The 17,101-nt window shown below is 38.2% G+C and overlaps 1 protein-coding gene across 1 annotated transcript in view; it reads left to right on the top strand.

Annotated features, from left to right (window-relative positions):
- Window positions 1–17,101, top strand: part of CPAMD8 (C3 and PZP like alpha-2-macroglobulin domain containing 8) — a 157,812-nt gene that overhangs the window by 13,060 nt on the left and 127,651 nt on the right. Inside the window, exons 4-10 of the mRNA XM_074305772.1 lie at window positions 2,058–2,223; window positions 2,928–2,980; window positions 5,584–5,601; window positions 6,275–6,329; window positions 10,691–10,804; window positions 12,413–12,497; window positions 15,676–15,784. Coding sequence (XP_074161873.1) covers window positions 2,058–2,223; window positions 2,928–2,980; window positions 5,584–5,601; window positions 6,275–6,329; window positions 10,691–10,804; window positions 12,413–12,497; window positions 15,676–15,784 — 600 coding nt within the window. The remainder of the gene's footprint in view (window positions 1–2,057; window positions 2,224–2,927; window positions 2,981–5,583; window positions 5,602–6,274; window positions 6,330–10,690; window positions 10,805–12,412; window positions 12,498–15,675; window positions 15,785–17,101) is intronic.

A 17,101-nucleotide genomic window follows, 5' to 3' on the forward strand; every position in this document is an offset into this window, starting at 1 on the left:
AGATTCATCTTTCAGAGAAGAATTGGATAACATATGGTAGGGTAGAGACCACTGAATTTGGAATCAGATCTCAGCTTTTACTACATGTTGATTTATGGGCAATTCCCTTTTCTTTTCTGGGCCTCAGTTTACTCATCTCTAAGATGAAGCAGGTGAGCCAAGTATTCCTCTGAACCCTAAAATCTTATGAGTCTATGATTTCAAGTATAGGGGTCTTGGTCTCTTCTGAGATGGAAGCAGTTACCAGACCCAGAAAGTGAACAGTCCGGGGAGGGGGAGGGAGAAAAACTATATGGTCCAAGTTGTGATATAAAAAGATAAACTGGACACCATGACAAGGATGAGTCAGAATCCAGCAGGGGAAGCAAATCCAGAGGCAAGGCAGGAATTGGGAAACAAGTCAAACACTTTTCCAAAGCAGCAAGTAGTGGCCAGAGCAGACAGCATCGAAGTGATAGCTACATACCATTTGCACCAACATTTTGTCTTGGGTAGAGTCTTGGGCCAAGATTGCATGCTTGAATGGAGCCAGCATCCTGCCATACTCCCTTCTTCTTCAGCTGGGGGCCGGAAATCCAGGGTCAGAGCCAGTTCTGAGATTCTGTGATTAACCAGCAGCCACACTGCTGCGTAGTCCTGGAGAGGAAGCACTGGACAAGGCACTGGGAGGCCAGTTTTGTGTTTCTAAGGTCCCCCCTGGCTATAATTCTGCATTCATATATTTGCATTTCTAATGCTTTAAAGTTTCTAGATGTTTTCATCACAATAATCTGTGAAATAGGTACTGCATTCATTTTACAGATGAGTAGGAATCCAGTTTTTATTCCATTGTATCACATAGTTTTGTAAACTAGAGTACTGAATGTAAATGTAAACATTAGACCAGATAACTCTAAGGTCCCTTAGTTAAATTAGAAAAGAGTGTCTACTATTCAGTAGTAACCTTTCAAGCAAGTTCCGTGGCTTCTCCTCTGTAAAATGAGGGGTGCTGGATGAGGTGATTCATAAGCACCTCCTTTTACTTTGAACAACCTCTGACTCTATAATGGCCGGAGAGTAGAACCCTTAAAGACTGTTTCATTTTTTCCCTCCACAGATAAATGCCTAAAAGTTCTGTTTTAAAAGGGGCAGCCGGATGGTAAAGTGGAGTCCTGAGTCTGGAGTTAGAAAAACCTGAGTTCAGATACTTAACTAGCAAGTCACTTAATCCTGTTTGCCTCAGTTTCCTCATCTATAAAATAAACTGGAAAAAGAAATGGCCAAACACTCCAGTGTCTCTGCTAAGAAAACCCCAGATGGGGTCCTGAAGAGTCAGACATGACTTAAATGACTGAACAACGACTCAGTTTTAAAATGATTGTTGCAGACGTCTCCAAGTTTTGCATTATATTGTAATGAAGAATAAATTCTTCAAAGAAGTAACTTTCTTAGTGTTTGGGAATTCTCTTTCCTGGGTAGCTAGACATGCCCGCTAGAGCGAGCAGAAGGAATCCTGAGAAATTACTTCTGGGGCTTGGGCTTCCTGTGTGTAGAAAGCCTAAGCCCTGGGACCATCCCTGTAATTGCAAATAATCATAGATGATTACTGAAAACACTTTCATTTTAAAATAACAGAAAACAGCTTAACTCCATAAGGAAATACTCCAAGCAGGTGGGAGACAGCAGGGAGCCATCCTGTCAAGGCAAAAACGGAACCTTAGGTTGGCAGGGTGGGGAGGTCTCGTGTTCAGCCTCAAATGCTGTCTTCTTGCTGAAAATTAAGCTACAAATTCAGTCAGCATTGCCTGAGCACTAGACCCTGTGCTTGAAACTTGTTCTTGCATGAGAGTCAGAACCATACCAGTGCATCTCAGCTCTTCCCAATGCTGTGCATTTTCAACATTAAATACAGGATAGACAGAGACTGTTTGGGTTCCAAGAAGTTATTAACCATGTTACTCTTTGAAGCTAGTGTAAAATCTTTCTAATCAGAAGCTTCTGGGGAGAGTTTTAAAAAGGTAGGAGACCAGCATTTTGGCCTTTTCCCTCCTTTCTCCATTATGTTCTCTCTTTCCCAGGTGCCTTCAGGTCTTCGTGGACAAGCACACTTGAAGGTTTGGGGTAATCGCCACCTGACAGAAGATGGCTACATCTTTCATAACTATACCACGGTGACAATTGACAGCAAAGGATCTTCTGTATTTATTCAGACAGACAAGCCTTTGTACAAACCAAAGCAGAGAGGTAGAGTAACCTTAGCCAGTCACTCTTGTTCTATGAAAGAGGGAGCAGTCTCAACTCCTTCCCCCTGCCCCCAGGAGAAAAATAGGCTCTTAGGTGACAAGATACCAGATTTCAGATCCACCTCAGGGACAACTTCCTAACCATCAGAACTTTCCCACAATGGACTTTTGGATGTGGTGAGTTTCTTCTCATGGGAGATGTTCAAGCAGGCACTGATTGGTCTAGAAATCTTCTGAGATCCCCTGTTCCTCAAACAGAACTTTCCATCTCTGGACTCCAAAAGTTTTAATGGTTATCTCCCATGCTTGAAACTCGATCCTTCTTCATCTCTGTCTCCTAGATCCTCTGGCTTCCTTCAATCTTAACAAAAGTCCTACCTTTTAAAAGAAGCCCATCTCTGTCCTCCTTAATCTGGTATAAATTTTGTTTGTTCATAGATATTTACATGTTCTCTTCTCCCATTATTCTATGAACTCTTTGAAGGCAGGGACTGGATTTTGCCTTTCTTTGTATCCCCAGCACTTAGCACAGAACTGCATAAAGCAAGAACTTAATAAAGATTTATTGGCAGATTGAGATCCCTCTAATCTAAGATTCTTTGATTATCCAGGAATAAAAATGTTTAGGTTCACTACCACACCCACCATATTACATGTCAGAGGATATGAACTTCACCTAACTATTACTTTTCATCTTTGTTTTAGTGCTCATAAATGTATTCATGGTTTCTCCAGAACTGAGACCAGTCAATGAAAAGGTAAGGAGACTGATTCTTTAAAATTAATTTAATTAATTTTCACTGAAGAGAATATATTCAATATCTGAAATTCTGATACATTCAATTGGTTAAGCCATAAATTATCTGAGGTTCCCATGTAGTCTTTGCCCAAAGAATGTAAGCTTCTTGAGGGCAGAGACTGTTTTGTTTTTGTCTTAGCAGAGCGCCTAACTCATAGTTTCAGTCATTTTCAGTCATGTCCAACTTTACATGACTTCATTTGAGGTTTAATTGGCAAAGACACTAGAATGGTTTGCCATTCCTTCTCCAGCTCATTTTATAGATGAGAAAACTGAAGCAGAGGGTTAAATGACCTGCCAGGACCACATAGCTACTAAGTATCTGAGGCTGGATCTGCACGCAAGCATCATGTGCCAATACTGTGCTAAGGATATGAGATGAGGAAACAAGATTATTCTTTCCTACAAAAGAACTTGCCTTCTAATGGGGAGGACGACTTACAAAGAGGTGTTAGAAAACAGGGAATTAGGATGGACATATGAGGTGGTCTGATGAGTAAGTGCAGTGAAAGCCTGAGGCCCAGAAAGATAAGGCCAAACTTTTCCTATTACCCTATTGGATACCACAGTTTTGGTAGGGAGATGAGTTTACATGGTATAGAAAGAAAATTAAGGTTAGACTAGGATAGATGTCACCTGTGTGACAGCTTGTATAATCCACAGAGGTGAAGGATGCACCATTGAATCTAGTTTTGCTGAAATATAACAAAGGAAATAGAAGTATTGAGCTGGAACTAGATCATAGAAGGCTTCAGCCACAATGAGGAGTTTGATTTACCCCAAAGGCAGTAGGGAGCCACTGAAAGTTTTTGAAAAGAGGAGTGAAATGATAGATTTGTGCCCTAAAAGGATTATTTTGATATTTGTGTGTGGAGGATGATTTGGAAAGGATCAAGGGGAGAAGCTACAATCAGGGAGGGCAATCAGAAAGGTATTTTAGAGGTCTAGTTGAGGAGGTACAAGGGCTAAGGGTATTTAGCCTACAACATAAATGAAGAACAAAAGAATATGAGCAATGATGTTGTAGTAAATTTATGTGATTTGGCATTTGATTGAATATGGCTGGAGATTGGGGAGAGGTATAAAGGGAGTGGAAGAAGAGCAGATGATTCTGTGATTAAGAACCTGAGTGTTTGGGGTAGGGAAGTTTGGAGGAAAAAGGAAAGGGGGTACAGAAATCATTCAAGTTCCATTCTACTTGTCTTAGCTGTGTAAGCCTGGCCAGGCACACCACTTTATCCCTCTTTAACTCCAACTTCCTTATCTATAAAGTGGGAGGAATATTCACTCTACCCAACTTCGGAGAAAAATGTATCCTAAACCCTAAAGTTTTGTAGAAATGAGAGTTGTTTTAATTATTATATTTATTGGGTAAAAAGAGACATACACATCAGCATTGGATTATGAGCTGTGGACCATTAGAGAATCAAAATGTACGCATACATAAGGTCCTAGATGTTTATTAGAAAGTAAGTTAGACATGATTGTACATGTGTGCCATATTATCGGATTGCTTGCTGTATTGGGGAGAGGGAGGAAAGAAAGGAGGGAAGAAAATTTTAAAATTCAACATCTTACAAAATTAATGTTGAAAGCTAGCTTTATATGTAGTGGGGGAAATACTATTAAGTTGGGGTGAAGCGAGAAAATAAGTTAGAGAGAAGAGGTATGCTTGTATACTGGTGATATCAGAAAGGACTTTGGAAGACATAGGATTTCTGCTGGAGCATCCACATCTGTCATGCTTAATTCAATTCAATTCAACAAATGTTTATGAAGCTCCTGTTGTGTGGAGGACCCTATGAGGGGCTAGTAGAGATGCATCAATAAATAATACCTTTTTCTTGCTGTCAAGCTGCAGACCTGATAGGACAGGGGTATATGTGTGTATATATGCATACATTTACACACAGGATGAATATATATACAAAATGCATATGTATATATATATATGTGTGTGTGTGTGTATGTGTGTATATATATATATATGTGTGTGTATATATATATATATATATATATATATATATATATATATATATATATATATATATATATATATATATATATATATATATATATATATATATATATATATATATATATATATATATATATATGCATGTTATTTTTTTATCTGTGAGCCTATATGGCCTATTTTAAATGAAGTTGATTCATAAGGGAGACACATAGTACCATTGGATCAAAGAAAAAGGGATTATTCCAAACTGGGGGATCAGAAAAACTTTGTACATAAGGGGGTCTTTGGGTGGATCTTGAAGGTTGAAGAGGGTTTTAAAAAGGCAGCAGTGGAGAAAAGAGGGCATTCCTGGCAGAGGGAAAGGCATAAGCAAAAGCAGGGATGCAGGAAAGCATGTATGGGACATAGGAATCTAGACAAATAACTATGATATAAGTTGGCATAAACATGCTAAGTGTCTTCGAGAAGTACAAAGTGTTATTTGAGGTCAGAGAAAGAACACATGTTTTCAAGCAATGTTAATTAATATAAAGAGTTAGTACCTTGCCTGGGACTTAACTTTTCCTTCTTTGTTTTTGTTTTAGCTGGAAGCCTACATAGTGGTGAGTATCTTCCTGGAAACACTAGGTGCTTCTTTGGCTTCCCCACATACAAGGCTCTGTTTGTTCTCTCTTCTTTGCCTGTTCTCATGCTCTGCTTATGTTCCTGGTTTTTTCTGAATATACCCGGTTCTAGAGGTATTTGACAGCAAGAACTGCTCACCCTCTGAGGTGCTTCACTGCTTTCCTCAGGCTTGCAGGGGTGTGGGGGAGGATCTCAAGATCTCGCAAAAAGAATCCAGGATCTGGGTTTGGAAATCTGGCTTCTGGTTCTAACTTGGTTATTACAGCCTGGCTGAACTTGGGCAAATTAGTTTCTTACTCTGACCTCTAGTTTCCCATGTGACAGATGACTGGATCCAATAATCTCTGAGGTTTCTGTCTGAAGCCCCCATTTGAGGATTCTCTGTTCTGGGGTCCCTGCCAGTGCTGACGTTCTATGATTCTGTGCACAAACCCTGTAAAGCCAGCATACTTCTTTCTATAAGGCCATTCAAGATCTTACCACCCATTTTAAAACTTGACAACTGAGATTTTTACCTCCATCTTTATTAGTGAATTGTGAGCAAAAAGGACCAAAGATTTGGAGTTGCTTTGGATCTGACTTCTCTCACTATTGGTTGAAATGCTAGGGTAATGATGATTGTCCACGTCTGTGTTTCCTTAAAATTTGCAGGATCCTCGAGGATCTCGAATGATCGAATGGAACAGCCTAAAGCCCCTATGTTGTGGTAATGTCTTTGCTCTTTGTAACTTTTTTTTCTTTAATTTGTTGCTTTTTTCTTCCCACCCTTTTAAGCACTCAAATCCCCTTCATTTCTAATGTGAAAAGAACTTATTGGGAGAATTAAATGAGCCAAAAATCTTTGTAAACCATAAAGCCATACAGAAATGTGAGCCATTGTTAGAACTGCTGATAATATTTACATTTCCTTTCTTAGCTCTCTTCCTTTTAGCCATTTTGATTTAGTCCTGGATTCCCCGATGCTCTTCCTTTTTACTTACTCCTTTAAGGGATTCATTCATTCTCATGATATCAGATACCAACTCTCAGTGTGACCTTATACAAGTCACTTCTCTGACTCTTTAAATTTTTTTGATCTTTCAAGTGAAAGAACTAGACTTGACAGTGAGAGCTTTGCCAGCTGTAAAATTCTGTTTAGCTTCTATTTTTCTATCACCACCATCAGCCCTCTTTCCAAGACCTTGTCTCTCTCTTTCCATCATGGCCCTCCCTGCTCAAGAACTTCCAGTGAATTTTTAAAGTGGCTGCAGTCAACATTTGAAGAATTTTATTTTGATACATGTAATGTTCTGTTTCTTTGGGAGCAGATCTCTTGGGGGAGCTTTAGTTTCAGTTCAGTTCAATAATCCCAAAATGCATCTAGGAGTTAAAGTCCTTTATTTATCTCTAGATCCTTTATTTTCTCCTTCAAGTCTTATCTCCTTCACTTGGGTCTCAGTTAGCTTTCTTAGAGGCCTCTCTCTCTCTTTGGTTCCCAAGAGCTCTTGTCTGAGTGTCTCCAGCCAGCACAGAGGTTGAAGTTGGAACGAATCAGACTCTGAATCTCCAGAGAAGTTTTCCCAAAGTCTTCCTTGGCTCTGAGAGCTTCCTGCTTATATGGTGCACACTGAGTATACACTAATCATTTCATCACTAGGAAGCCATTATTTGTTGTAGGATTAAATCAATGCTAAATTATATTTAACCATTGTCTCCTCAATTTCATTCAGTACCTTGTTTCAAGTTCTGGCCCATAATATCTCCTTGTAGGATCAGATCAAGCATACTGAACCATTAGATAATTATATCCATTCCAGTGACTTAGCACCTTGTAAAAATCCTAACAGAAACATGGGAGGTTTTTGTTTGTTTGTTTGTTTGTTTGTTTTGTAGGCTCTTTTATAGCTTCTTCTCCCCACCCCCAATAGCTTCTTCTCCGAGGAAGATATAAACAATGTGCTGGAAGCATTTCTTTTACATTTTAAATTATCTTTAGTATACTATTGTTGCATTTATGCTTCTTGTTGATTCTCATACTTGAAGAAGACCAAAGTAAATTAAGATGACTGGGTCAGTGTACAGTGTGTCCAGCTGTGGTTGATCAGACCAATCAATACAAGACTGGAAGGCTCTACTACAAATAATCTACTGGAACATTTGGGATGGAGATGGCTCTAAATAAACATTTATTAAGCACCTGTTATGTGCTAGACACTGTGCCAAGCTCTGAGGTTATAATTAATATAAAGAAAAACAGTCCTTCCCCTTAAAAAACTTACACTCTAATGGAAGGAGACAATACACAAAAGGAGGAAGGAAAGAAAGCTTAAGGGACACCAAAGGGTATATAGTAAGAGATATATGGTTTGTAAAGTGGAAACCAGACAGAGAAGCAAATACAAAGTGGAGGGAACTGAGTACAATTCTTGCCCTATATAAAGGAAGGAAAAATTATGTCTTGTGCCTTCCAGCCCTCCAATCAGAATGGAGAGGAGGCAGCAGCATGGTGATGAGATTAGAGATGAAAAGGTTAACCTGGAAGCCACATCTTGTTTTAGGGAATTGAGACCAGTCAGAGCACTGCTTAGTTCTTGGGCATTTCGAAAAGATGTCCTGTAGGTAGGTCAGACGCAAACACATTTAAAACAGAACTCATTATTTTTTCCCTAAACTTCCCCCTCTTGTTTCTATCTGTCAAAGGTCCTACTATCTTCCCAGTATCTCTCCTTAAAAAGTATGGAGTCATTCTTGATTCTTAACTCTCCTTCACATTTCCCTCCCACCCTGTATCTAATCAACTGCCAAATTTTATTCCACCTATGTCCACATCTCTTTGGTTAACTCTTTTCCTTGTACAATCAGCATATCTGACTTGAATTCTGGCAATGGCTTCCTAGATTGTCTCCCCACCATGAGTCTCTCCCTTTTCCATTCTTCTGAGGTATCAGATTGAGATCCCTAAAGCACAACCTTGTGCATATTCCTTTTCCCTTAACAACAAAATACAAATTCTTCTGTTTAGCATTCAAGCCCTCTATGATTTGATTTCAGAATAATTTTCAGGACTTCTTTTCATATCATTCTCTCACATGCTTTAAATTGTGTTCCGTTTGCAATTTCCCATAGAAGAAGATCCATCTTTCTTATTCGTGCCATTACACAGGCTATCTCCCACATGAGAGAGCACTTTATTCCCACTTCTACCTCTTATATCCTTAGTGTCATCTCCTACATACAGAAGACCCTTCATAATCTTCCTTTTGTTAGCATACTCCCAAATTACATTGTTTTTACTACTTCTAAAAATAAAGCATTTTATATATGTGTACACATATACATATGTCTATGTAATTTTGTCTCTCCATTTGCTTTATGATATTTCCAACATTTTGTATGTCCTCCAAAAGCAATGAAAAAAAAAAAAGAAGTGAACTTAATTTCATTGAGTATTTTATAACATCTCTTAGGAAGAAAGGAGATAAGCCCTTTGGTATTGTAAAAGCAGGACAAGCATTGTAGGCTGCTTAGAATGAGCTCAGATAGGCCTTCTCTTTCCATCAGGCTTATCTTATTTGTTTGTTCCCGCAGACCTTCGCTCTGTTTGCCAACTCATGGACATGATACCTCCTTATTTCTATCGCATGGACAGAACTCTGATGTCTAGGACCAGGCACTGAAGTAGTCAGTGAGTCTCACAGTTTAGAAAAGAAGCTAACAAGCTGAAGCTTATCTAAAGTGAAACAGCTAGGATGGTTAGAGAACCAGAAGAAACCAATGTTATATGATCATTTGAAGAAGCAACCCATGTTTAACTTGAAAAGGAGAAGACAGAGGGGGAAATAAAAGCTATCTTAAACTGGAAAGCCTGTCATATCATAAAGGCATTAGGTTTTTTTTCTTTACTTCAGAGAGCAGAAGTAGAACCTATAGGTAGAAATTACAAGGAACAGAGTCTAGTTTGATTGAAAGATACATTTTCCAGCAGTTCAGGCTATCTGTCAGTGGAGTGAACTCCCTATCACTGGAGGTCTCCAAGGAGAACCTTGGATGACTACTTGTTGAGGTTAATGTGGAGGGTGTCTTGTCAGATAAGGGTATGCTATCATACTGTCACCTTACCACTGGGGTTCCTCCTATCTCTGTGATTCTATGATGCTTGGCATTGACTTAGGGTAGTTCCCCACTCTACTTCAATATCCTTGTTTTCTGAAAATCAGAAAGATGGATCTTCTTCTATGGGAAACGGCAAATGGAACACAATTTAAAGCATGTGATAGAATATGAAAAGGAGTCCTGAAAATTATTCTGAAATCAAATCATAGAGGGCTTAAATACTAAACAGAAGAATTTGTATTTTGTTGTAAAGGGAAAAGGAATATGCACAAATAATTTACTACAGATCACTTCTCTTTCAGGATGCCCTTAGCCCTATGTCATGCTCTCTAAGCTATAAAGTATTATATAAATGTAAACTATAGCTATCTAATTCATACTTTAATCACTTACAAATATTCTAGTCGCTATTAAGAGTTGTAAGGGATGTTGATATCTGCTGTCTGAAACATGAATCCTTTTCCCCAGCATCCCTGACAAATGGTCATCCATCCAGTTCTTGCTTCAACACTGTGGGAACAGGAAGCTTCACTTGTTGAGATATTGCTCTTTATAAATATCTTTAACTATTTTATGTCCATTCTCTCTGACTAAACTATAAGTTGCTTGGGGGAAGTGACATTTTCCTTATTCATAGTTTATAGCCCACCTTAAACTATGATTGTGACCCCATATAGGGTCTCACAACTGAAGGTGGGAGTCACAAAATTATGGTTTGTTATCAGTAGATGTTTGATTTGTATACCTATTTTATATACCTATATATCCAAGGTCACATAAAAATTTCTTGGATGAAAAGAGGACTTGAATGGGAAAAGTTTAAGATGTAGTTTAAGTTAAGATATAGTTTAAGATAAAGTTTAAGTTTATATACACACACACACATATATATATATATACATATATATATATATAAGAGTAGTAGAACTTGAATACATTTGATTGATGTCTAAAAAAGACTTTCTTTTTATCTAGGTATTGTCAATATAAGCTTTCCTTTATCTGATCAACCTGTCTTTGGAGAGTGGTTTATTTTTGCTGAAATGCAAGGGCATACATACAATAAATCTTTTGAAGTTCAGAAATATGGTGAGTCTGACAGCATTTATCATCTAATTATCTTGAAGGATTTATTTTAGGGGAGTTGCACAGAGAAAAAGCACTGGAGTCATACTCCAACTTCTATTTGGGTTAGGAGAAAAGCAGGCTTTTAAAATAGTTTGCTTCTGCCTTTGATTTTGGAGTACTATTGGTGAGCACATTTATCTTTTGGGAAATTTAAAAAGCTGCATGTGACAGAGTTAGGAAGTATATATCCTGGCAAGGCTTTGAGAAGCTTGCAATCTATGAGATAGAAAAGTATAGGTTTTCCCTACTATCTCCCTTGAGACTGTTGAATGTAGCACTGACTGCAGTGCTTCTGGGAAGGGGAATCAGGAATCTCTTGTGACATGAAAAATTTGGTGGGGCACATGGTCATGTTTTCTTTTGCCCTCCAACCAGACATAAAAAACCTCCAAGAGAGTGTCTGAATGGTAAGGACAGCTATTACCTATATTTAGCTGGAGAACTATGTGTCTGAATATCTATGAAGGTCAATTTCAAGACATAAGAGAAAATTATCTGGAAGTAGGCTCTTTGTGACCGCTTTATAAACTTAGGAAGTCATTCTCTGGAGGTTCTGAATTTTTTTAATTATAAAAGGTGCATAATGATCCTATTTCCCTGGCACTTTGTAATTAACAAATGAGATCAGGGTACAAAAGGGTTTTTATAGCCAAAATTCAATACCCCTATAGACTACTATTCCTATGCTTCCATGTCAGAAAGGCTACGGAGAGGATTTCTGTATAACATGGGACATTGGACATGTGGGTTTGTAAGGGCCCTTCCATTCCTTTGATCCTAGAACTAGGTCCTGTAGTGTAAGTTATTTAATTGTTTCAGTCATGTTCAATTCTCTGTGACCTGACATGAGGTTTTCTTGGCAAAGAAACAGGAATAGTTTGCCATTTCCTTCTCCAGCTTCTTTTACAGATGAGGAAACTGAGGTAAGTAGAGTGAAGTTACTTGCTCAGGGTCACACAGCTAGTGCCTAAGGCTGGATTTGAATTCAGGAAGATGATTTCCTGACTCCAGGCCAGGTGCTCTATCCACTGTACCACCTAGCTGCCCTGTGGTGTAAGTAGAGTATCCTTTAAACTTTCCTTTTTTTAAGGGGTAGCTAGAAGGTGCAGTAGATAGAGCACCAGCCCTGGAGTCAGGAGTACCTGAGGTTCAAAAAAGTTTCTTTTTCTTTTTTTTAACTCAAAGTGATGATTTTGGATCCAGACTTTTTTTGTCCTTTTCTCTGATGTCTCAACTGTCCAAAGTGTTCTTGAAAGAATACTGTATTTGAGAACAGATGACCTGAATTAAGGTCCCAATCTACCCCTTACTGGTTACTGATCATACATGGGGCTTTGGCACATGACTTAATCCATTTGAATGTCATTTTTTCCATGTAAAACAGGGATATTAGTTGCACTCCTTAATTCTGGAGGGAGAAGGGAATTGTTACGAGGGTCAATGAGATGATGTATGTGAAGCACTTTTTGATCACAAAACTCTTTGTTGCCATAACATGGAGATATCCTGATAGAGTGCATTTGTTTTTCACACACTAAGTTTGCATGATTCTTATTCTTTTCCATTTAGTGCTGCCCAAGTTTGAGCTCCTCATTGAGCCACCTCAGTATATTAGAGATCTTGCAGCCTGTGAAAAGGGGACTGTTCATGCCAGGTAAGAGGCCTTCACAGTTTGTCTGTTGGGAACCATGCCATTTCCATCCCTCTTAGATGTCCTAATTCATTTTGACCCTGAACCTTTAGGAAGTGAATCAGATCTTGGAGTTTTCTTGAGTTTGTTTTGCCTAATAATGTTGTTCCTCAAGTCCTGTATGATTTCACAGGTTAGTAAAAGGACATCGCCATCTTAATTATGAACTAGACTGGTCTATTTCAGATTATATGAATAAATGAGTAGACTGGTTCCATTTGATCCCAGAGGATAAAACTAAGAGCAATGTGTGGAAGATGTAGGGAAGTAGACTCCATCTTGAGAGAAAGACCTTCCAAATAATCATCAGAATTGTTTATGAGAACAGGAGAGATACAGGAACATAGGACATAGGAAAATGAAGGGCAGGAAGAAGAATCTGACTGGTGAGGACAGATATTGCCCATATAACCTGAGATCTAAATCTCTGAGCTTTTATATGCACATCAATCCCAAGAGCTGCCTCACATGGTAATAAGATCCTGGTCATTGGAGGTCTGTAAGCAAAGGCTCTGTAAACCCTAGGAAATGATCTAAGTGGTTATTTCTACTTCAGGTTACAGTTTTCTTTATGTTCTCCAGATTCCTTCTAGTTATGGATGGGACTTTCAAAAAACTCAGATCCAGGGAGCTTATAAGAAAGTTATGGAGTAATAATGTACTTACCCTGATAAATGATGATCAAGAAGATCAACAGAATAGTTTCCTAAGTAGCTATAGGCTGCAGTGTCTGGGCTCATTCAGAAGACCCCCTTTTATAAGGGCTCTGAATATTTTAAAAAGATTATCTGATAATACAAATGTTATCTGTTTACAAAACTTCCAAGACTAGTACTTCTGAGAAGTAAAGGTGGTGGGTGATCCAAGGGGCAATGGAAAGAGACACACTGTAGATTCAGGTGGGCTGGGGCATATTTCCAATGATGACCAATGTGTTATAAGTGAAATAAGGGAGAGACATAGTAGGTACTAGACCTCTGGTTTTCCTGATGAAGGAAACTCTTAGGTGAGTAAACTCCTTCTGCGGAGGAAAGCTGGATGCTTCTATGTAACTAACTGTCCAGATCTGTCCAGTCACTCAACTAGTGTGTTACCTAGCTTTTCCTGGCTTTGACATCTCTATGCACTAAAATACAATTGCCTTTATTCATCAATTAAGAGCATAAGAGATATCAGTGTGGAGATAGGATTGGAAAAGAAAAGGAGCTGGTTATGTGACGTAACAAGAGGAGCCACGAAGTTCTAATGATATCCATTAAATGTATCAAGACTTAGAGGAGACCCTCAGTACACTGGATGGATCATAGGGGAGGAGCTATAAAAGTTTTTTCCCCTACATATGAATTTTATTTTATTATATATATATATATATATGTGTGTGTGTGTGTGTATGTGTGTGTATTATATTAACTTTTTAAATACACATTTCTTTGTGAATCATGTTAGAAGAAAAAAATCAGAACAAAAAGATAAAACCATGACAAGAAAAAAAAAAAACCAGAAAAGTGAATATAGCATGTATTGATTTTCATTCAATCTCCATGGTTCTTTTTCTGGATACAAATGGCATTTTCTATCCAAAGTTTATTGGGATTGCCTTGGAGAGGAGCTTCAAAAGTAATTGACAGGAACTACCTAGGAAGAGATGGTGTAGATGAATTTTTCTTGCTGGAATAAGTATCTACACTGAAGAACTCAGATAATAAAGGAACAGTTAGTGATCATTTAAGAAAGGAAGCAGTGATTTTAAAGAGTTATCAAGAACAGGTCATGCAAAATTGATTTCATTTCCAAGTTCACTAGACTGGTCGATTAGAGGAATACTTTAGCTATAGCTTATATAGATCAAAGCATTTGACAAAGTCTCTCCCCTATTCCTATGGACAGGCCTGAGAGTGAAGAGTTAGACATACAATTGAATAAAATCGGAATTGGTTGAGCAATTTTAATCCACATTTAGTCTTGAATGGTTCATTGTTACTTTGAAAGTAAATCTGTGGTGGAGAAATCTGTAGGCCCTGTGCCCTTTAGAGTTTTTTTAAATTAATGAGTTAGCTAAAAGCATAGAGGTATGCTTATCAGATTTATGAGGGTGGGGAGGGGACAGCCAATACAATGGATGGTAGAATCAGGATCCAAAACAAATCTGAAGACAAGTATGCTGACCTAACCTAAGAAGATGATTTTGAATAAGAATAAATGGAAAGTCTTAGACTTTTTTTTAAAACATCTTCACAAATATAAGATGGGAAAACCATATTTGGCAGGAGTTTATCTGAAATAGATCAGTGACCTTACAAGTTCCAGATGAGTCTGTACTCAATACATCTGTGATGAACACATCAATTTGGATGATCCCTCCAGTAATTCAGCTCATAACTCATCATATCTGTCCATGTGTCCCCACAAGTTTGGCACTAGGGATCACCACAATGTGTCTTTAGATATCCTGAGAATATCAATGGAGTATTCATGTTGCCTACTTTTTATCCTCCCCACTTGATGTGTGACCAACCTGCCTTCTCTCAGACATAATGGGAAGAAGGAAAAGGAAGGGAAGGGAACAAGTGAGTGTTAAATGCTTGCTATGTACCAGTACAATACTATGTGCTAAGTGGCAGATTTAAACTTGATCAAAAGAAAAAATCTAACCGAATGATATCCCAAGAAATTAACCTCAGCAGGTAGTAGAATTCCTTTCTCTGGAGGCCTTCAAACAAAATATGGATAGCCATATATTTGGCATGTTGTATAGGGAATTTCTATTTAAGTCTGTTCAGGTCGGATAAGATGATCTCTGTTTCTCTTCAGTTTTGAAAGACAACAGTGTTTATAGTGCTTGGTCAGGAGTCAGAAAGAGCTGAGTTCAAAACTGACCTCAGTCTCCAGCTCTGTGATCTTGGACAAGCCACTTGACTTGCAAAAATGAATTGAAGGGAATGACAAACTACTCTTGTAGTTTTTTGCCAAGAAAAATCCAAGTGGGGTCATAAAGAGCTGAATACAACTGAACAACAGTTACATCTGAGAGTCTATGATTTTGTGGTTTCATTCATTACAGTATTAAAAGATTTCCAGGGTATTTTATATGTGGTCATCTCTTGGTTCTGTAAATTAAGTACTTCATTTCATTCTCTTCCAGGTATACATTTGGGAAGCCAGTAACTGGAAAATTAATGATCAACATGACTATAAATGGTGTAGGCTACTATAGACATGAAGTGGGACACCCTGTTCTCAGAACTATGGAGGTAAGGAAATTAATAAACTGTGGGGGAACAATAGAAAGGGAGTAATTGAAGGTGAAAGGAGGGGAGTGACTAATAGGGAAAGCTCTCAGAAAAGCTGAAAGGGGAAGGTATCAAGAGCACAAATAGAGGCATTAGCTTTGATAAGGAAAATTCAGACCACTTCCCTAAAGCTACCTCTTTTCTCTTGCTACATGCTCAAGATCCTGATAGACCATTCTAAATCTCGCCCTCCAAATCTTTGCTTCACCTCAGAAGATTACTAATCTCTGCCTTATGAACACAGTACTTAAATATTTATACAATTGAATTAAGTCAGATATCCCCCATCTCAGTTTGCCCTTTCTATCATTCTCTTTTGCTCACTTTCATTCTCATTACTAGTTCCTTGAGCTTTTCATCCTTTCAAAATGTCTTCTAGATCTCTTTATTTTATAGTCAAACTTTTAAGAAGTCATTTATGCTTGTTTTCTTGATTGCCTAACTTCCTATATACTTTTTGCCCCTTAGCTAAATCCAGTGGATTTTGTAAATGGTTCTCTTACTTGACATCTCAGCTTTTGACAGTATTGGCCACTCTTCCTGTAAACTTTCTCTTACCTTGACTTCCTTTGTGTGGGACAAGACTACCAGTTCAAATAAATCTAATAAATTAAGGAGATTTCCCAAGGCAAAAGCAGAAAGGAATTTTGTTACGATCTCAAGAGAAAGGGCATCTCCCTTTCCACAAGCACTTAGGCAAGGAGAGGCAAGGCTCAGTTAACAGACAACAATTATATAGGGGCCTGGGATAACACTCTCTAAAGGCTGGATCTTTGCCCTGATTAGCCTGGGCAAATGACCCCACATTTTAAGTCATAAATAAGGAAAAACATTCAACTCAACCACACCGTTAGGATTACTAAATTACCTTCTATGGGAGTTTCAATGACAAGGTGGCCCTAACTTAGTCTCACAAAGAAAGGGTTCCACTCCTTGTAAACCAGGTGATTTCTGAAAATAGAAACCTGGCCCTGGGGCATAGCCAACATTCACTCAAATTTTACAACACTGTCTCCATCTTGTGAAATAGCTTTTACAATTCATTTCATTCACTTGACATTACCCTTTATTGATCTTACTTTCATTTGGTTGAACACTGCTTAATCTCTTTGGCTGCATTATCACTTATTTTCCAGATTTACTTCCTATTACTCTTCTCTTTCAAACTGAACAACAACTTATTCCATAAATATACCATTCCATCTTTCAGCTTTGTGTCTAAAATGATCTCCCTCCTCTCCTTCCCTTAATCCTTAACTTCCTCCACAGATTAGTTCA

This window comes from Sminthopsis crassicaudata, chromosome 1 (genome assembly GCF_048593235.1).
Source record: "Sminthopsis crassicaudata isolate SCR6 chromosome 1, ASM4859323v1, whole genome shotgun sequence".
NCBI lineage: Eukaryota > Metazoa > Chordata > Mammalia > Dasyuromorphia > Dasyuridae > Sminthopsis > Sminthopsis crassicaudata.